Raw genomic sequence first — 21,617 nt, 5'->3', positions numbered from 1 at the left:
GGAGATAAAACTTTGGGAATTCACAGTTCTGTACAGAAATAACCAACAGAGCAAAGTGCTCTGGGAGTCAAATCCTCTTATTTTCATCTGTTCTCTGCCCACAAGAGTAAAAACATCTGTAAGTCCCAGGAGTAAAAAGGTCAGGAATCTGCTTGAGACTGTTGAGAAGTTGGAAATGCAAGGACTTGTCTGAACCACGATTTGGGACAGGCTAAAGGAGCCTGGAGTGGGGTTTATGAGGGGTTTATGTGGGGGTTTTGCTCACCTTTGTGGCCTCTGAATATTGGAGGAATTTCTTCATTAAGAAACACTCCAAACTTCCTCCAACACACAAATGGACGCGCTCAGATCAGAACTGCACCTCTCCCGTGGCTTTGCAGTTTGGAGCCAGGTGCATTATCAGATCACTGAGGAGTTAAATGAAGCACCAGCACAACCCCCTGTGACAAACAGCTGTGGCCAAATGAGCTTTGTTCCTTCTTGCATCATCCAGGCACTTGTTGGTGTCTCTGAGCTCCCTTTAGGTCAGGCAAAACTCCAGCCCACGGCACAGAGCTGCTGGATCCTGTTGAAATGCTGCCTGGCAGCTTTTGTGCAGGGATTTGGGGACCCTCTGGAAGGTCTGCAGTGCTGTAGGTGGCTTTTGTTGAACTTAGAGGTTAGTTTAGAATGAGTTTCTGGTAGATTGGTTATGGTGTGGGGTTTCTTGTTGGCTTTTTGTTCCCTCTTAAGGATGATAAATTATCAACAGAGTCCTCAAGTACTTTCCCCAGGCTGCCAAAAGGCTCAGTGTAGTAATTCCTAATAGTTAAAGGGAAAAGCTATTAAGGAGAGCTTCACTAATCCAGTTATTCTTAAACCTTGTTGTTGGGAGGTGAAAGGTCAGCTGGGAACTGAAATACCCACAAAAGCTCCCTCCCCACACTTTGTTTTGGTCCCCATTTTCTGTTGCATCTCCTCAAAACTCACAGGCTTAGAGAGGGGGGAGAGACTGGAATAGCCATTTCTATTTTCCAGCTAATTATGACAGCCTAAATGACTGTAAAAGATATGAGGAGAAAATTATTTTAAAAGACATGAGGATCTGAGATAGATTCTCCCCACTTTGGCAAAATGTTTTCCCCAGAAATGGGTGGGTTCTTGAATTGTAAATACAGTCCTGTGTCTCAGAGTGCTTTGATTTACAGGATGATTTTTTTAGTTTGGGTTTTTTCCCTTGGGGTCCAAGGTAACACAGACCTGCCTGTGTTCTGTATCCAAGCTGGCCCCTCAGGCAGGTCAGGGAAGTGCTTTCAGTGCCTGTGAGGCTTTGTGTGACGTGCACAGGTCGCTGTGGGCTGGGGTGACCCTGCTCCTGACAGCGAGCACGTGTAGTGCCTTAAGGTCTATCTTAGCCAAGCCTAAAACTCAAACTATTGTTTCATGTCCTTGCTTGCTGTAGTGTTGCAGACTCTGCAGCTGCAGCTAGCTCTGAGTTCTTTTGCTCTTTCTGTTTCTGAGCCTGCTTTCACAGCTTTCTGAAAGTCTTCTTACCTTTGCTGTGTTTCTCACAATGCCCTCTGCTGTGAACAAGCTGGAGCAATGCCCTGTCTTGTGCCAGGGGCAGGTATTTCTCAAATATACACTCCTGACCACAGAACAAAGACTTACTAAGAGGAAAATGCTCTTGGCATCTCTTTATTCAACCCTCACCCTCGGGTCGAGTTCGTGTCCTTCTCCAGCAAGACCAAGCCCCTGTGGAGGTTGAGCAAACCAAGGTCAGGTGTTCCTTCAGCCTCCCAAGGGCACAGCCAGCTCCAGACCTGGAGATCACAGCTTTTCCACCCCAGAGCTGTGTTGGGGTGCTGAGATCAGCTGCAGCCACGCCAGCACTGCCCGAGCACAGGAGCTCTGCTTAAACACAGAGGAGCCCAGTGGGACTCTTGATCTTCTGCCATCTCCCCTCAGAGTCTCTGTGAGTGTTTGTGGGTGGAAGTGAGCACTTGCTGGAGCTGCCCCTTGCCTGGCAGGGCTCTCCTGGCTCGGAGCCCTAAGTGTCCAGCTTGGCTCTGTGCACTGCAGGGCTCTGGGGCTGCCTGGTGTCGTTGGCCACCACCGTGGCCTCTCCAAAGGTGTCAATGCACTTCCCCACGGCCTGCAGGATGAGCTGTAGCCGCCTGTCCAGGGCCAGGAGATGGGGCTCGGTGAGCACGGGGGCCAGGGCGTCCTGCAGCAGGGATTCCCTCATCACGTCGCTGAGCCGGTACTCGGGCTGCGCCAGGAGCTGCAGGCGCAGCAGCGTCGTTCTCTTTATTCTGCAAAAAACAAATCAACAATTAATGCCTCCCAGCAAGAGCAGCTGAGCTCCCTGACAGCAGCAGGGCACAGATGGGTGAAGGACTTTAAAGAACTTTGAAACAAAAGTTCTATAATTTTAATTTTGGAAGGTAATGATTTTTTTTTTTTTTTGAAGAAGCCTCTATTTCTCCCTTTGTTTTTCCAGAGTATTTGTACTGCAAATTTCTGGCAGCAGAGAGAAAAACGTGAGTGAAGTTCTCAGTAGTGAGTGAGTCAGAGATGACCCAGTTCCCCAGGTTCCTGCAGGGTGGTGTCATCTCCCCAAGGATGACATTTATGAGATGGGAGCAGAGGGGGAGGTAAATGAAAAGACATGAATGAGAAAACATCGTCTGTCAAAACTCTGAGCAAAAAGAGGGAATATTTCCTGGAACTGATGTAACTGTGACTTTTCACCTTAAGGGGTACTGAGATTCAAATGTGATTTGCTTTGACAGAAAATGGGATGAAAAGCTGCAGTCTTGGAATGCTTCTGGGCATGAAATGAAGTGTTCTGAAATCATTTGTTTAATCCTCAGCAGAAATGTGTTGACTTCAGCATGTATAATACTGAAATAAATCAGTGGCTGTAGTTATTGCCCTTTGAATCTTGGAAACAAAGTGGTCCATGTTTATGGAACCATTTGGATTCAGCCCAGTCAGAATTTTCAGGTGGAAAAAGGTGAAGTCAGATCCATTTTAGGCAGCTCAAGAATTTGTATTTTTAGGCTGTTGTTTATCCAGGGCATCCATTGGGAAGGTTGATCTGGATCTCCGCAGCTCCAACAGGCCATGTCCTGTTTGGGAAAGGGTTGTGGCTGCTCCAGGTGCTGGGGACAATCACCAAGGTAGGAAAGGACCTTTAGGATCATCAAGTCCAGCTGCTGTCCCAGCACCATCAAACCACGTCCCCAAGTGCCACATCCACACATCACTTGAAGAATTCCAGGGACAGTGACTCCATGATTTCCCTGGGCAGCCTGTGCCACTGTTTTACTACCCTACTGATATGTTTTACTACCCTTTCCAGGAAATCTTTTCCTAATATCGAGTGTAAATCAAGAGAGTGTGTGGAGCAAGTGGCACAAGGGAAGGAAGATGCTGCTGCCACAGGGCCAGGCATCACCTTCCCGCATTAATATTCCTGAAAAACCTAAAATAATCAATTGATCAAGTGTGAGGGCTGACAAGGAAGCTTTAAAGCCCAGCTGTGAGGTGCTGCTGCTGCTGCTGCCAGGGGAGGCTGTGCCCAGAGCAGATGTGAACGAGATCTGTGCGCTGTCCTTCGAGGCAGGGCCGGCCCGGAGCTGCTGTGGGTAAACACCAGCTGTGTTTGCTCTGGTCCCAGCAGTGCTTGGAGGTGGAGAGAGGGCTGCTGTGACCCGTGGGGAGCAGCTGATGGAGAGCTGGAACACTTACACAACAAACAAACAGAGCACAGACAGGGCTGAGATGGAAACGCCGCCGCCAGCCCCGCTCCGCTCCCACGGGGGCTGTGACCCTGTGGCTGGGCTGGACTGCTGAACCTTTCACCCCGAGCCTTCCAGGGACTCCAGCAGCCTGACTGGGGCTGCTTCCAGGCCTCCTGTGCCTCCAGGAGGGTTTGGATGCTTTCAGGGAAAGGACCATCTCATGGCAGGGCTGTATTTGTGCCACTTGTGTGGGAGAGGAGACCTGCAGGCTTCAACGTGTGGGACAGGCTGGGACAGGCAGATAAAACAGACTCAAATCTGCTGGAAGCCAGGCTTGGAGCAGGACTGAGCTGGGAATGAGGTGGATGTGTTTAACAGCCTGCTCTCAGCATCCCTGTGCTCCTGGCTGCAGGAGCTTCCCTGCTCACATGGCTCAGCTTGGTGTCAGAGCAAGGAGGAGACTCGGCGGGCTGAGTCCAGGTTGGTGGTCAGGGCAGGCTGAAATTTGTGGCCTCTGTGTGCTTACTCAAGTAAAACCTCTTCCTTCCCTTCCAAAGTGGTTTTAGGAGCTCTCCCACTCCCAATGGATCGGCTCTTGTGGGAATGAGGGTTTGTGTGTCTCCCTCAGGCAGCACGAGTTGTTTTTATGCTGTTCCTGGCCCTTGTTTGCTATGACAAGGTGTTCAGGTCCTCTTACCACTGCCAAGAATTAAATTAAGAGGAGTTTCTGGGAGGTGGATCTGGAAGAATAGGAATGCTGTGACCTGTGGATATTATGGTACGATGGTCAAATTAAGAGGCAGAGTTAATTTCAAACTGCACAAAATTTCAAGAGAAGGATTCCCTGTGAGCCTGCAATTAGAAATGAAAAGACTTGCTGAGTGAAAATAACAGTTCTTGAAATTAAAGGTGTGTGGGAAGAGTGCAGTTACCACCCTGAGGGAGAGAAGGAGCAGGTAGAGCAAGGAAAAAGGCTCCACATCTCCTGAAGACAAACCCTAGGAAACAGCAGCTGCTTCTGCCTCTTAAATTGAACTTGCAGCTGCTGATTTATGGGAATTAATGAAGAGGAACATAGGGTTAAAATTACGAGCTTCTCCTTCATGCCATGAGAAGAGGAAGCTTGATTAAATGCATCAAAGTTCCACCAGGATTTTGGATGGAGATTTCTGTGATTCCTGAGAGCGCCTCGTGCTGATGGGCTGGGAAAGGCTGTTAGAACTTTCTGGAAGGGTTTGATCCATTGGACAACATCTCCTGGTGTGCCAGTGGATATTTTTCCACTCGTGATTCCCATGCTCCTGCTAATCCAGGATGGAGTTGAAAGGGTCCTCCTTGAGCTGCTGGAGGGAGCCAGGCCAGGGTGACCTCCCCAGTGACAGCAGGAACAGGAACTTGGACATTCCTGGCAAGGAAGCTGCAGCTGGAACTTACACACAGCACTGGGAGAGCGGGGCCAGGATGGAGATTTCATCGTGGGAATGGCGCCCAAACCTGGGGGGGAAGCAGAGTTCAGAGCCTGCCCTCCTCCTCTTCCTCACCCTCCCCACCTCCTCCCGCTGCCTCACCCTCTGGCATTGTCCAGGTGCAGCAGGAAGCCATCGTCCCCAAACTTGGTGAACATCTCGTAGTGGTGCCGGTCCATGTTCCCTGCAAAGGCCACACACAGGACACAGCTTGCCTTGCAGGGAATTCTATAAATTATCCCAAGATTTCCTTCAGATCTGCATGCAGTATTTGTTTGCCATGCTGGAAGTACCCAAGGTGCTGCTTTCCCTTTGTTGGAGTGGGTGTGGGGGCTCCCCTGTGCCCCCACATTGGAGGGGCTGTGGGGAGACAGCAGCCCCTCAAAGGGAAAGGGAAAGGGAAGGGGAAAGGGAAAGGGAAAGGGAAAGGGAAAGGGAAAGGGAAAGGGAAAGGGAAAGGGAAAGGGAAAGGGTTGTTTCCCTCCCCATTACCTATCAGGAAGTCGAATATGGCCATGTCCACGATGTTGAGCAGCCGGTTGCTGTTGCTGTAGGGGTAGATCTCCCTCACTGTGTTGCAGTAGAGTGGATTCACTTCCCACCTGCAGGAGATGGAGAAAAGGAGACACCCCCATCTGCTTCTGGCAAGTCCCAAAAATACCCCAAAACCCATCTTCCATGTGAAGATGTACAGGAGGAGGAAACAAATCTTCCCTTGTGCATGTAGGAGACTGGAACTGAAACACAGCCAATGCCCAGGCTTTAAGGGTTATTACACTAATTATTACACTAATTATGGGCTCCCTGAAGCCTGGCCTGGGTTATTTCTGCGGCTCTGTCCGTGTGTCCGTGCCGGGCAGTGCAGACCAGGGAGCAGCCTCATTTACCCACTTACTCCTCTTTCCCATCGAAGGAGTAGGAGCGGATCCAGGGGTTGGGGATGGAGAGCCGCGGGGCCAGGTTGAGGGAGGGCAGGAAGGCAGAGAGGGAGCCCTCCAGGAGGTGGGGGCTCCCACACACGGCGTACTCCGTCTTGCACATGTACGGGCACTTGGCGAAGAAGCAGACGTTGCTGGCTGGGGGGAGAGCAGAGAACAGGAGAAGGGGCTGTGGTCTCCAGGAGGGTGCTATTGTGGCAGCAAACCCCTAAATGGGGAATAACGTGCATTGACTCCATGACTGCAGAAGGCCGATCAATTGTTTTAGTGCAATTGATTGCTTTATTATTTTATACTACACTACACTCCTAAGAAAAGCCCATCGCCCTTTGTGGAAACCCAGAGCACTGGGAATATTTCCCTGTCTGCTCTGGGGTGCCCTGACCCCCAGGGGAGCACTGACTTTGACTCTCATTCATAGAGAAAGTTTCCTCAACTTCAAGATAGACCAGAACCCACAAAAGTGTGAGATAGATTATAGAGAGCAGTGTAGGTGGATCACTTGGTGAGAAATTTAGGTTTTGGGAGTTTTAGTATGTTGGATGGGAGCAAGATGGAGGCACAGGGTGTTGTCCTGGGTTTCTCCTTCATGCTTCTTCTTTCTTCTTCTTCTTGTGTTTGGGTGGCATTTTGTAATTGGGCAGAAAAGTCCACATTGGGGCTCTTTGGGATCAGTTATTGGGTTAAAAGGGGAAATAATCTAAGTGTCAGTTCTTAATTGGATAGCTTAGTCTTAAAAGACTTTGTAACAAGAGATTGTTGGCCATTTTGTGCTGCTGAAAAGCTGCTGAACTCATGGCTGTGAGACTGCACCACAGCACGAGTCCTGCAGCCCCTTTTCCTGCAGCCCTGCCCTTCCTCCCACCATGGAGCACCACAGGTTTGGGTTAGGTGTGAAGGGACCTCAAAGACAACTGGGACCATAATTTGCCTCCTGCCCACCTGGAGACACGAAGAAGACGCTCTGCAGGACCTCGTTCTTGGTGACCTCCAGGATCTCCTTGGTGACGTTGATCAGCCTCCCCACCGTGGGTGGCACCCTCCTGAAATCCAGGATCCTGCACAGAGGGGACGGGCGCTGGTGCCAAGGGATGCTGCTGCACACGGGGGTGGCAGGTGCTGCCCCTGCCCCTTCCGTCAGAGAACCAGGAGCCTCTGGATCGCTGCACCCAGACTCTTTCCAGCAAAAACCCCTCTGGGCCAAAATACAACTCTGTTTGGATTTTGGTATTTTAATAGCTGCTGCCTGGAACTGTCTGGATGTTCTCCAGCATTCCTGTCTCTTTCCCTAACATTGCCTTGGTTTCTCCCACCCTTTGCACACAAACAGGGTCCTCCAAGGGCCAGAGCAGCCCTTCAGACCCTTCAACACGTTGGTTTGGCAAGGAGCAAAGATGTTGATCCTGGTACAACGTGGCTGAGGAGGCACCCCCTCCTCCAGAGGCACTCATGCCCAGCTAATTCCTCAAAAACACTCTTAAAAACCTCAGGGCCTGGGGCAGGAAAGCATTCCTGGCAGTCAGTGGGAATGCTGCTGATTGCTGAGTCAGTAACACAGGGAGAACTGGCTAGTGCTCTGCTTGGCTCCTTGGGTAATGCCCCCTGCTCCTGGGAATTGGGCACAGAACAGGATTTAGCCTGCTACTTATTGAGCAATGTTGAGAGAGAAAAAAATATTTGCTTTTATCCAGCATCTTTCAGCTCTAAAAACCACAAAGCACTTCACAAAAGCAGTCTGGCCTCATTTTTGTGGCAGGGGAGCTGCAGGGGTGAGGTGGTGGTGGCTGAGTCAAGCAGAGTCCCTGTGAGGATGTTGGGGCAGAGCTGGGAAGGGAATTCAGCTCCCTTTGTTCCCTTTCCCAGAGTCTGAGCTACAGGACTTAATGTAGTCCTGCTTATCCCATGGAAACTGGAGATCCCCACCCACCCTGACCATCAGAGATCACCTTCCCCTGGTGTTCAGAGGAGAGAAAGTCTGCTGCCCTCATCTTCTGAGAAGAGTATTTTTGATTTTATTAAACACACACCCTGCTGGGAAGAGGTGCCAGGTTAATTGCTCATTATCTCAGGGCTTAAAACTGCATTGCTGCAGTTTATCAACCCAAAGCACACCTTGACTGCTGATGGAGTGTGTGCCTCCCTCACCAGCAGGGCACCCAGAGCCCAGATTGGCACTTGGATGCAGGGGAGGGACAGTGTGTGACAGCCAGGTGAGAATCTGACCTGTTCCAGCCTGGACTGCACCTGCTGGCATGCAGGGGCCAAGGCAAAGCTGACTCTGCGGTGTCAGATGAGAGCCAGGAGGATCTCCTGGAGGATTCCTTTCCTTTCCCCTTTTCTCCTTTCCCTCCCCTGAGCCCTGCAGGCTTTTCCCAGAGCTCTGGTGGCCAGAGGAGCAGCAGGAGGAGGCAGCCCAGGCTGGGCCAGCCCTACCTGTCCAGGTGGAAGGCGGCGATCTCCGCGTTGTGCCGCTGGAAGTCCACGAAGTAGAAGAAATTCTCAGGAGTCTCCTCCTCACGTTTCTGCCTGGGAGAAAGCAGGGGGTGAGCCTAACCAAGCTGCTGGGCAGCCTGGACACTGAGTGGTGGCACAAGGACAGCAGGTGGGCTCAGGGGCAGGGTCAGAGCCCAAGGGCTCAGTGCCCAGCTGGAGCCTTCACCCGCCGTGCCAGGGAGCAGCACTGCACCCTGGTGCTGTCAGGTGGCTGGGGGAGGCAGAAGAGCTGACTGGGGCTTTAAATCTGCTTCAGCAAGAGCTTAGACCCCCTTAGGACAAAGTTTCAGGTGGTGTTTGTCACATCCCCTGGCGGCAGAGGAGGGCTCAGGTCTGACGCTCTCCTATTCCTGAGGTGGGAGCTCCATTTAATTCCATTTTCTGGCTGTCACACAGTGGGAAATGGGATGTTAACTCCTGGAAATGGGGTAGGACACAGGAAAGCCCTCCTGGCTCAGCAGGCCATGGATGCTCTCCTTCCCCTGCAGGAGCTGGTGGCCATTGGGCAGAGGTGGATGGAAACCCAGGGGAGAGGAGCTGGCTGCCCTCTGGGTGAGGATTTATTATCCCAGCCCACGTGCTGCCAGCTGCTCTGTCACACATGGACAGTAAAGTGAGAGGGAGTAGATGTGAACAGTCCCAAGGGGCTGAAAATAAGAACAGAAGCAATTTAAATCCCCTGTTTGATGCCTGTGTTATGGAAACACTCTGGGGAATCCAAGGAAAACCAAGGTAAACCCCAAAATCTGCTGGGGAAGAACAATCCCTCACGGCAAAGATCTCAGGAGAACAAGTGTCCTTCTCCACCTGGCACCCAAGAACTGAGGAATTTCCAACATCAACAGCGGTGTGGGAACAGTGGTGTTTATCCACGTGTGCTCCTGGGTGGTGTGAGCAGCCAAGAATAATGAAAAATAATGGAACCTTTTCAGCTGCCCAGGTAGGGAGGGCAGGACAGGCAAGGTGTGCCTGGGACCTTCCCGTGCCAAGGAACTGCAGGGGCTCAGGGGGCTCTGCTGGCCTTACCTCATGGGCTTGAACATGGCTTTCCCAAAATCCTGGAACCTGAGGACCAGCTTCAGGTGCACACCGCTGGGCTTCACCACTTGGGGAGGAAAGGGGATGTTAGCTCCTGGAAATGGGGGTTAACTGCTGGGAAATGGGGGGTTAACTCCTGGAAATGGGGTGATAACTCCTGGGAAATGGGGTGAGAACTGCCTGGAAATGGGGTGTTAACTCCTGGGAAATGGGGTTATAAGTCCTGGGAAATGGGGTGATAACTTCCTGGAAATGGGGTGTTAACTGCCTGGAAAGAGGATGTTAACTCCTGGGAAAGGGGGTGTTAACTATTGGGAAAGGGGATGTTAACTCCTGAAAATGGGGTGTTAACTCCTGGAAAGGGGATGTTAGCTCCTGGGAAAGGGAGTGTTAACTTCTGGAAACGGGATGTTAACTCCTGGAAACTCCCCAGTTACACACCCATCACAAGCCAGCTTTCCAGCCCCATGAGTGCATCCCATCACTCCCTCCAGCTACACCCCTCTCTCTCTTCCCATTTATTTTCCTCTCCCCCTTGTGCCATAGAGCAGATTTCCCTTCAGCCCCTCTGTTACATCCCCCTGGGGACTTTTTCCTCCCCCTCCCAGCAGAAACCAGTGCTGTACTGGTGTCCTGACACCCACGTTGAACAGGCTGCTCATGGCAGTGGTGGAATTACCAGTCCTGGGTGTTAAAAAAAGTGTGGACGTGGCCCTTGGGTTGGACTTCATCATTTTACAGGAATAATTCACAGGAATAATTCCATGCTCCATGATCCACGCTGGGTTAATGGGAGGGAGCAGAGGCTGGCTGGGCATTCCCTGGCCGAGCTGAGGATGGAGCAGTGGGGATGGCACGTGGGGACCCCAAGTGCCACACTCACCCTGGCTGCAGTCACAGGCTCCCAGCAGTGCCTTCTCATCCTGGCTGTAGTCTGCAAGGGCAGGAGGAGCAGTGAGACCCCAGTGCAGCCTTCACAGGCATCCCCAACAGGGGGACAGAAATGTTGCATCTGACTCCATCTTATCAGAAGGCTAATTAATGCCTTTATTATACTATATTGTTCTATATTATATTACACTATGTTACATTACATCTAAACTGAATCTGCCAAGCACTCAACTCTGCACACAACTGCACTGATCTCGTGGCTGTCTGTTACTGTGATATTTTATGAAAATCTCTTTGCCAGGATTTTTCTCCTGAGAAGCTGAGAAGCCTCAGAAAAGACATGTAAACAATAACTATCTGATGGCTCTGAGGAGCCACGGGTTTTATTATTAATTCCTTTTCTTTCCTAGCCTTCTGATGTCTCCTTTCTCTTTTTTTAGTACAGCATTTTTAATATAATATAATATAATAGAATAAATCAGCCTTCTAAAAAATATGGAGTCAGATTCATCTCTTCCCTTGTCCTGGGACCCATGAACACAAAGACAATTGTCAGCTGACAGTCCTGACACACACACATGCTTGGCCCTGACAGGCCAAGGAAGAAAAACATCATAATTTTGGGTCAACAGTCTCCATACTGCATTCTACTTTTGCACAAACACAGGCACTGCAAATGATAAAAACTGGTTTTCCTTTCTCTGAGGTTCAGAGAATGCGAGTCTCAGGAATATTCTTGGGAAGAATTGTGCCTTGCTTTTCTCTGTGAAGAGAAACATGGGGCTGCACGCCAGGCTCCATCTCTTGCTGCTGACCCCCTGGCAGGCTCCAAGGAGCTGTGACAAATACCAGTCACTTGTTTTTAAGATTTTAACAGTTTAATAGTAATAAAATGGTTATAAAAACAGTAATATAATTAGAGTAATAAAAGTTTGGACAATTTGGATTAGGACAATATGAGACAATAAAAAGCAAAGAGTTAGGAACAGTCCGGGTACCTCTTTCTGGGCAAAATAAGCCCAAAAAAGGACCCACGTTAACAGAGGATTAACCCTTAAAAGCAATAGCCTGCTGCATATTCATACATGCATCTCATACATGATGCATAATTTCCATTCAAACAAAGGATTCTGTCTGGTCAAGGTCAGCTTCTTCCTCTGAATCCTAACAGCATCTTCAGGGCTGAGCAAGATGGGAAGAAGTTTGTTTATTTTGCTGAAAGAGCAATAAATTATCTTTCTCTGAAAGATTTAGGTGTCCTGTGGCTGCTGTCTGGTGCGAGTGCCTTAAACCTTCCTTAATAAAAAACCACCCCACATACATAGTCCCTATTTTAACATTATATTATAACCTAAAACTATATTTAACACACTACTTGATCAAATTAATACAGCATAACTAACACAACTAATATTCATTTTAATATTTGCCAATCATAAACCAGGCATTTCCCACAGAGGCAGTGCCCAGCCCCAGCCAGGGGGAACACATAATATTCATTCTAATATTTGCCAAAAGCCAACCACAAACCAGGCATTTCCCCCAGAGGCAGTGCCCAGCCCCAGGTAGGGGGGACACAAAATATTCATTCTAATATTTGCCAAAAGCCAACCACAAACCAGGTATTTCCCACAGAAAACAACACACATAATATTCATTCTAATATTTGCCAAAAGCCAACCATAAACCAGGCATTTCCCACAGAGGACAACACACATAATATTCATTCTAATAATTGCCAAGAGCCAACCACAAACCAGGCATTTCCCCCAGAGGCAGTGCCCAGTCCCAGGTAGGGGGGACACAAAATATTCATTCTAAAATTTGCCAAAAGCCAACCACAAACCAGGCATTTCCCCCAGAGGCAATGCCCAGCCCCAGGCAGGGGGGACACAAAATATTCATTCTAAAATTTGCCAAAAGCCAACCACAAACCAGGCATTTCGCACAGAGGCAGTGCCCAGCCCCAGCCAGGGGGGACACATAATATTCATTCTAATATTTGCCAAAAGCCAACCATAAACCAGGCATTTCCCACAGAGGACAACACACATAATATTCATTCTAATAATTGCCAAGAGCCAACCACAAACCAGGCATTTCCCCCAGAGGCAGTGCCCAGCCCCAGGTAGGGGGGACACAAAATATTCATTCTAATAATTGCCAAAAGCCAACCACAAACCAGGCATTTCCCCCAGAGGCAATGCCCAGCCCCAGGCAGGGGGGACACAAAATATTCGTTCTAAAATTTGCCAAAAGCCAACCACAAACCAGGCATTTCACACAGAGGCAGTGCCCAGCCCCAGCCAGGGGGCAACACATAATATTCATTCTAATATTTGCCAAAAGCCAACCATAAACCAGGCATTCCCCCAGAGGCAGTGCCCAGCCCCAGCCAGGGGGGACACATAATATTCATTCTAAAATTTGCCAAAAGCCAACCACAACCAGGCATTCCCCCAGAGGCAGTGCCCAGCCCCGGGCGCGGTGCTCACCGGCGCTGATGGTGGGCAGGTCCCGCAGGTCGCGGAGCAGCCTGCTGACGGCGGGGCTGGAGCGCGGGTAGAGCCCGTCCCGGCTGATGCCCAGCTGGAAGCGCAGCCAGCCGGCCTCGGGCCGCAGCGGCAGCGCCGGGGCGGACAGGTTCAGCTCCTGCCGGAACAGCTTGTGTCTCCTGCAAGAGAGGCCGAGAGCGTGTGGGAAAGATCCTTCTCCGAGGATGGAGGGTGCCCGGGGCAGAGCGCGGGGTGGGGAAGGGGAAACTGAGGCAGGGGGTGGTCAGAGCCTCTGGGTGTGGTCTTTGTCAGGGTCCCCAGGACGAGGGAAGAGATGAAGCTGACTCCATGTTCTTAGACGGCTGATATTTTTTATATATTATATTATATTATATATTATATTATATTATATTATATTATATTATATTATATTATATTATATTATATTATATTATATTATACACTAGATACTACATACTACATAGCATATACTATATTATATATAATATAATATAATATAATATAATATAATATATAATATAATATAATATAATATATTATATTATATTATATTATATTACATAATATCATATCATATAATATATCATATAGTATATAATATATTATATATTATTGTATTATTATATTACATTATATAATATAGTACAATAGATTATATAGTAATATTATATAGCTATATATTATATATTCTATTCTATTCTATTCTATTCTATACTATATATTATATACCATATACTATATACTACATAGCATAGAATATATACTATATATAATATAGTATGTTAAATTATATAGTATAATATATTATATCACATAATATAATATATTATATATTATTGTATTATTATATTACATAACATAATATAACATAATAATACAATAATATTAATTATATTATATAGTATATAATATAATTATATATTATATAATAATTCTAATAATAAATATAATTATATATCATATATAATATAATATAATATAATGTAATGTAATGTAATGTAATATAATGTAATATAATGTAATATAATGTAATATAATATAATAATATCCTATCATATCCTATCCTGTCATATCATATCATATCATATCATATCATATCATATCATATCATATCATAGAATGCTATACTAAAACTATACTAAAGAAAAAGAAAAGATACATGAGAAGGCTTAAGAAGAATGATAATGAAAACTCGTGACTGACTCCTCAGAGTCTGATACAGCTGGCTGTGATTGGTCATTAAGTAAAAACAATTCACATGTTGGAAAACAATCTCCAAATCACATTCCAAAGCAGCAAAACCACAGGAGAAACTGAGGCTTCTCAGCTTCCCAGGAGAAAATCCTGGGCAAGGGGATTTTTCCCGTAAATATCACAGTGACCTCTGACCATCTCTGAGAGAGTTTTTTCCCTGAAGTTGGGGGAAAAGAAAATCATTAAAAGCTACAAATTGCCTCTTTGACCAAATTCACAGTGAGCGGGGATGCTACGAGGTCACATGGCAGCATCCTGCCCATGATCTCTAAAAATCACGGTTCAACCCCACCCTTTTTTGGCAGGTGGAGCTGAAGGAGCCTCCTAAGTTCAGTAATAACTCCAAAGCATCTCCCCTCTCAATCAGCATTTCCCTCAACCTCGAGACCAGTGGGTGCAACAGCCCGGTCAGAGAGTGAGCAAACGGGCTTCATTTTCTCCCAGTGGACTCGTGAGACTTTTTAGGGAGTTGTAGAAAAACGATGGTAACTTGTGAGTACAAACAACCTGCGGGTGGTGTTTTCCTACTCTGCTTTTCTGCTCTTCTCAAGGAATTTTAGTGAGGAAAGATGTTTTTGTTACTTAGCCAATCAAGTAGAATGTGTCAAACCTGTCTATAAAAGAGAGGATTTTTTATATTAAACGCTCTTCTCCTGCAAACCAGCAGGAGAATGTGTGAATCTGTGTCATTTCTTGCTCAGCGGTGATAGAATCCTCCAAGGCTGGGGCTGTGGAACTGCAAGGTCACTTATTGCAGCCAGCAGAGCACAGAGCTTTGGTTTCTCATTAACATTGTCCAGCCCGTGTATGGAGCAGCCAGTCCTGATAAAGGGAAAATGAAGTTCAGTTTGCACTGGAAGTGCCAGGATCCATCCAGGAAAGCAAACAGGAGCTGGGGGCTGATAAGGAGTAGGACATTAACCACGGCTGGCATGGAGGGGCTGGACAGGGGGGAGTGCCACATGCCTGGCAGACCCCATCCAGAGCCTGAGCAGAGAGATCTGACCATGTCCCGAGGCTTTTATCAGCCAAGGAATGGCACTGGGGGCTGGAAAGGGCTCCTGAGTGCTGGGGGGTTCTTTATTTCCCTGCTCAGCCCAGCAGCTGGGGTTTGGTTGGGATATTTCCATCATCCTTCTCCATCCAAGCAGGCTGAGCAGTGTGGTTAATCTGGCTGTGAGCAGGGTTTGAACCCTCCCAGAGCTGTTCCAGCAGTGTAGGAAATGAATTTGTAGAAAATTCTTTAAGTTTGATAGAAGGTTTACATAGTATGTATGTCTATGTAAACCTTGAGATAAGAAATGTTGACTTAGAAATATGACGGAATAAGACAGACATTATTGAGAGAAAAATTGAGCTAAAAAGAAGTTTTAAAGGATAGCCTTGCAAATAAAAGTAGATAGTTTAGAAAAATAGAAGTATGAAAGATACATTGTAGTAAGACTTCCAACGAGTAATTTTAGATTATTTGCTTTAAAACATTTATAACATAGTGTATCAATATTATCCTTTGAAACTTTAGTTCTATTTTTCTCTCAATAATGTCTTATTCCATAGTATTTCTAAGCCAGCATGTCTTATCTCAAGGTTTACATACAGACACATACTATGTGAGCCTTCTGTCAGGCTTTGAGAATTTCCCACAAATCCATTTCCTACACTGTGGTATCCTGGGAAACCTCTAGGAGCTGGAGAGGCAGGCTGGATGTGCAGCTCGTGGGAGCCTGTTCCCTCTCCCAGTCTGTTTGTCTTTCCATTGGACTGGGCCAGCCACAGCATGAAATCCACGTGTGCATGGTCAGAGGGACCTGGAGCACTTCCCTCCCTGACCAGCTCTTTGCTCAGGAGGCAGAAAACTCCCTGTGCACATGGAAATGGCCCTGGTGCCATCAGCTCCAGCAGAAATGCCTTGACCCCCCACTTATCCTGTGGAAAAGTGAGGCACAACCTTAATGAGTTGTGAGGCATTAATAAGGCCTTAATTAATAAATGAGGCATTAACCCTGCCACAGCCAGGGAGGATAAACCCCAGTGCCGTGGACAGGAATGACTCAGGATTTTTCCCTAGGGAAGCTGCCCAAATATTTTACCATATTTGCTCTCCTGCCTGCCATACACACAGGCTGCTCCCCCAGGGTGGCAGTGAGCAAGGGATTACTGAGGGGGAAAAAAATGCAGTGGTTATGCAAGGGGAGGCAGATCCCAGCCCTGCACCCACATGGTCCCTGCCCAGGCTGAGCCAGTCCCTTCCCAGCCTTTCAACCCAAAATACAGCTCTCTCTGCCTCCCTGCTTCCTTCAGGATTCCTGACATATTTCCCTGGAAAAAAAGCAGATCTCTGCAAAAGGCATAATGATATAAAAACAGGGTTCATTTCTACCCTGCTATAAATAGCCCTGGGGTTGCCCTGGCTTTCAGCTCTCTGCTGGGCTGGGAGGGAGGCACAGCATGGGGTGACACTGCTCAGGCCACCACCATCCTGAGTTTGGGTTTTTGAAGCTGCTCCTTCAAGGATAAAAATCAGCTCTGGAGTTTTTAAGGGATTTTTTTTTTCTTTTTTGAAGAGGTGTGGATATTTTGTTGTTTTTTTCTGTTTCCTTCCTTCCCATCAGTCTCCCCAGCTGGTTCTGCATCCTGCAGTGAAGCTGCTGGTCCTGGCTGAGGTGCTGGAGCAGGCAGGGCTGGGCAGCAGCTGCTTTGGAGGAGGACACGCTCTGGCCATGGGTGTCCCAGCAGGACGTGTCCTGGGGCTGCTCCAGCTGGCAGAGCCCCTGTCCAGCTGATGTCCATCTGGCTGCAGAAATGAAGGCAGAAACACTGCACGGGGTGAAACTGCAGCTTGTCCCACTCAGGAGGAGTGTCCTGCTGCTCCCAAAGCTGCTCTGCCAACACTCAATCCACGGGTGATGGAGAAACGTGGTGTCATCCTGCCATGCTGAGGAGAGGATGCCCCTGGACACTCAGGCCTGGCTCTGCACGTGGGGCTGCTGTGGACTTTTTGCTCTTCAGGCCTCGGCAGCAGCAGCTTGGTTGAACCCATGCAGTGGGAGAGAAAGCCATGAATTTCTGAGTCCCACAAAGACCCTGGACATATCAGACAGGACACGGGCTCTGCAGGTGAGGCAGAAATTCCTCTGTGCCCACAGCAAATTAACAATCTTATAAAATCCATCAGCTCTGGTGAGTGCCGCCTCATTACAGCCAGGGGTACTCAAACCCACCAGCCATGGATTTTGAGTGCTGTGACAAAGGATTCAACAGGATCCAGAGTGACTGGAGACAGGGAAGAGCCTGGCAGGGGTGGCCCTGGCTGAGCCCCACGGTGCTTCCAGACCCTGGTGCTGCTCAGGCCATGAAGATCATTCTCTGCTCCTTCCATCATCTCCTCCAGCAAACCTCATGTGGAACCAGCACTGGGTGAGTTCCACAGGAACAGGAGGAACAGGCATGGAAGTGGAGAGAGCAGGAGCTTGGAATCCTGCCTGTGCAGCTCAGCAACCACCACAGAGGGGATGGGAGGGGTGGGGGCTGCTCCCACGTGGAAACCAAAGCTGGGCAGTGGGGAAGTGCCAGGACAGGGGTCCCTGGGTGTGCCCAGGACATGCTCTCATCCCCTTGCAGGTGTCCTGCCCCACGGAGGGGACAGTGGGTGAGGTGATGCCATGAGCTCTGTGCTCTGCTGTATCTGAGTTTGTGCACGAGTGGAGAAGTTCTGGGGGTGCAGGGAGCAGCTGTGGGGTGCTGTATGCTCGTGGAAGGGGTTAGATCAGGGATTCAAGGTACAGATAACCAGTGCCTGGAGCTGGCACTGAGGGTCCCTGTCCCCACCAGGGCAGTGAGCACAGGGCAGGGACAGTCCCACCCCAGGAGCAGGGGATGAGGGAGTTTCCTCCTTGCTGGGCTGGGAGAGGCAGCAGGAAGAGGGCTCTGAGCTGGGGGTCCCTTCCTCAGCCAGTGCAGCAGGGTGGGAGACACCCCAGGAAGGAGCATTCCAGCAGAGCCCCTCAGCCCTGCCCATGGGGGCTGGAGGGGTGAGGGCACAGAGCCAGAAAGGGGGGACAAGCTGGACTGGAGGTGCCAGGGGACACCCAAGGGACAGAGGTGCCCAGGAGAGCTGCCAGAAAGGGAGGGGTACCTGAGAGGGGGTGTCCAGACAGAGGGTGCCTGGGGGTGCCCATACAGGGAGTGCCTGGGCAGAGTGTGCCCAGGGGATGCCAGGGCAGGGGTACCCGTGCAGGGGGTACCCAGGGGACGCAGGAGGTGCACTCACAGCGGGTGCCTGGGAACGGGGTGCTCCAGAGATCCCAAAGCATGGGGGGGTCCAAAAAACGGGTGCCCAGGGAAGGGGTGACCATGCAGAGGGTGCCCAGGAGATGCCAGAGAAATGTGTCCCCATGCAAGGGGCACCCAGGAAACCCAGGAAAGGGGTGTTCAGGAAAGGGGTGCCCAGGAGATATCCAGGAAAGGGGTGTTCAGGAAAGGGGTGCCCATGCAGGGGTGCTCAGGAGATACCAGAGAAATGTGTCCCCATGCAAAGGGTGCCCAGGAAACCCAGAAAACCCAGGAAAGGGGTGTTCAGGAAAGGGGTGCCCATGCAGGGGTGCTCAGAAAACACTCGGGAAAGGGGTGGCCAGGAGATGCCAGTGCAGTGGGTGCTCAAGAATGAGGTGCCCAGGAGATGCCCAGGAAATGAGGGATCATGCAAGGGGTGCCCGGTAGGAGGGTGCCGAGAATCTGCCCACACAGGGATTGTCCGGGAAGGGAGTGCCCAGGAAAAGAGTAGCCAGGGGATAATCGGGAAGGGGGTGCTGGGAAAGGGGGTGCCCAGGACATGTTCGGGAAGGGGGTGCCGGGGAAGGAGGTGCCCAGGAGATGTCCGGGAAGGGGGTGTCCAGGAGATGCCCAGGCAGGGGGTGGTGGGAAAGGGGGTGCCCAGGAGATGTCCGGGAAGGGAAGGGAGTGCCAGCAGACGCTCCTGTACGGGATGCTAAAGAAAGGGATACCCAGGAAATAACCAGAAAAGGGGTGCTGGGGAAGAAGGTGCCCAGGAAGGGGGTGCCGGGGAAGGAGATGCCCAGGAGATGCCCAGGAAGGGGGTGCCGGGGAAGGAGGTGCCCAGGAAGGGGGTGTCCTGCGCGGTGCCCAGGAGATGCCCAGGAAGGGGGTGCCCAGAAGAAGCCCAGGAAGGGAGTGGTGGGGAAGGAGAAGCCCAGGAAGGGGGTGCCCAGGAGGTGCTCAGGAAGGGGGTGCCCAGGAGCTGCCCAGGTAGGGGGTTCCCAGGAGAAGCCCAGGAAGGAGATGCCCAGGAAGGGGGTGCCCAGGAGCTGCCCAGGAAGGGGGTGCCCAGGAGCTGCCCAGGAAGGGGGTGTCCTGCGCGGCGCCCGGGAGCCAGCCCCGCGGCGCTGCGCGGAGCCGAGCGCGGGGTGCCGCGGGGCGCACGCACCTGTTCCAGCGGGCCGCCTTCCGCCGGTAGTAGCGCAGCGCTTCGCGGGCGCCCAGCAGCGGCTCGGCGGGGCCCGGCGCGGCGGCGCGGTACAGCGGGTGGGCGAAGAGGCGGCGCAGCGCGGGGGCGGCGCGGGGCAGCGGCGCGGGGCACGGGCAGCCCGGCGGGACCCGGCCCAGCTCCCGGCGCGCCCGCGGCCAGAGGTGGAAGTAGAGGTCGGCGGCCAGCAGCGCCCCGAGCAGCAGCAGCACGGCCGGGCGGTCCCGCCGCGGGCCCGGCATGGCCGGGGACGGGGACGGGGACGGGGACGGGGACGGGGACAGGGACGGGGACAGGGACAGGGACAGCAGCGAGCGCTGGCGGGGCGGGCAGGGCGCACGGGGGAGCTCGAGCGGCGGAGCCGGGGTGCGGGCACCTCGGGGCGGGGACCGGGCAGGGCGCTCGGGGCCCGGCGCGGGGAGCGGGGGTGGGGGCAGCGGGGGAGCCTCCCCCGGACACGGGCCCGGTGCCGGTGCCGGTGCCGGCGGCGGAGGGGAGCGAGGCGAGCGGCGCCGGGCTCCGCCCGTTCCCCCCGCAGGTGGCGGGTCCCCCGCCCGCTCCTCCGGGGGCTGCGTCCGCTCTCCCGAAGGCGGAAAGTGGGTGCGGAGGGAGCTCCGGCGGCGCTGGAGGGTGCTGGGTGTTGCTGCGGTGCCGGGGGCTGTGTGGGAATGGGGAGGGGGTGCTGGAGCCCCTCTGGTGTCTGCGGGCAGCACCCGGTGGGCTCTGTCCCCCCCCCACAGCTGGGATTGCAGCCCGTCCTGGGTGGTTCAGAGGCTGCTTTTATTTTCTTAATTCCTAAAAAAAAACCCCTACAGTTGAGGGAACTGCTGCCTGCAGTGGGGATGAGCTGGGAGCATCCTGCGGGGTGGAGAGCCCGGCTGCAGCCCAGGCGGGGACAGGCTGCAGGGAGCGGCCGGGGGAGAAACTGGCGGAGCGTGACCAGACTGGGCTGGCTCCGGCCCTGTGCTGAAGGGAGGACGGAAAATAAACTGCAGAGAGGGCAGAAGTCGGTTCTGTTTTCAGCCGGCCGGAGCGGTGCGCAGCGCGGCGAGGGGAGGGGAGGCTCTGGGAAGTGGCAGCGCTGGGATGGGGGGGTGGAATGAGCAAATCGGCATCGCAGGGGATGCTGCCCGAGCTTCTGGTGTCCGCGGTGCTCCTTGGATCCAGAAGGAGGGATAAAACAATCCCCTGGGCTGCCTGGTGGCTGCGGGGACCTCAAACTCACCCGTCCTCTTGGTCTTCTGGTCTTTGCCAGACAGTTCTTACTCTCCTTTGGAAATGCAGCTTCAAAATTGCTCAGTCTTTTGATATTTGAAGAGTTTGGATTTCAGGTTTGGGGGGTTTTGCTCTGAATTTCTTTTTCTTTTTATTATTTTTCATAATACCAAATTTTATGTGTTTTCCACAGAAGAATGAAAAGCACAAAGTGCCAGCAAGGATCAGTGGGAGGAGAGGATGTGCTCCCCACACTGCTTGGCTTTTGGGGACACCAGCTGTGCCCCCCTTCTGTGCCCTTTGGGGACAAAATTGCTAAAATGATTGCACCTGGATCCCTTCAGGCTCCAGACCAGACAGGAGGTGTCGAAAGGGGAAATTTTAGGGTGCTGTACTGGAAAGGTGTGGGGCAGGCAGTGGCTCTGCTCAGAGGTGCTGGGGTGGGGTCTGCAGGATGGGAAGCCACAGAGCTGGTCCTTCTCAGGAGGACAAAAAGAGCTTTCAGGACATGAAGTTGGGTGCAAACAGGGGGAATGAGTGCCAGCTCGCTGTCAGGTGGCTCGGGGAGAGCAAAGGGGGTGTGCTGCAGCTGCACA

General features: G+C 51.2%; 1 protein-coding gene across 1 annotated transcript; it reads right to left on the bottom strand.

The window, feature by feature from the left end:
- Positions 1–1,636: 1,636 nt before the first annotated feature.
- FAM20A (FAM20A golgi associated secretory pathway pseudokinase) lies at positions 1,637–20,135 on the bottom strand. Its single transcript, XM_064395416.1, has 11 exons — positions 19,768–20,135; positions 13,050–13,228; positions 10,547–10,597; positions 9,652–9,730; positions 8,566–8,658; positions 7,075–7,190; positions 6,090–6,270; positions 5,687–5,796; positions 5,297–5,378; positions 5,163–5,222; positions 1,637–2,294 (listed from the first exon to the last, which is right to left on the bottom strand). Exons 1-11 carry the CDS (start codon positions 20,046–20,048, stop codon positions 2,030–2,032), a joined length of 1,497 nt encoding a protein of 498 aa, XP_064251486.1. The 5' UTR covers positions 20,049–20,135; the 3' UTR covers positions 1,637–2,029.
- Positions 20,136–21,617: the final 1,482 nt, after the last annotated feature.

The sequence above is a fragment of the Passer domesticus genome, chromosome 20, assembly GCF_036417665.1.
Source record: "Passer domesticus isolate bPasDom1 chromosome 20, bPasDom1.hap1, whole genome shotgun sequence".
Classification (NCBI taxonomy): domain Eukaryota; kingdom Metazoa; phylum Chordata; class Aves; order Passeriformes; family Passeridae; genus Passer; species Passer domesticus.
Note: the sequence above shows the minus strand (reverse complement) of the source record. Positions and strands in the feature narration are given on the sequence as shown.

What these genes read in the sequence shown, in the direction of transcription:
- FAM20A (XM_064395416.1), bottom strand. Translation starts at nt 20,048, where the DNA reads ATGCCGGGCCCGCGGCGGGACCGCCCGGCCGTGCTGCTGCTGCTCGGG. An exon ending in AAGGCGGCCCGCTGGAACAG is followed by an intron (nt 13,229 to 19,767) that starts GTGCGTGCGCCC and finishes CCTCTCTTGCAG; the next exon opens with GAGACACAAGCTGTTCCGGC. An exon ending in CACCTGGACAATGCCAGAGG is followed by an intron (nt 5,223 to 5,296) that starts GTGAGGCAGCGG and finishes CTTCCCCCCCAG; the next exon opens with GTTTGGGCGCCATTCCCACG.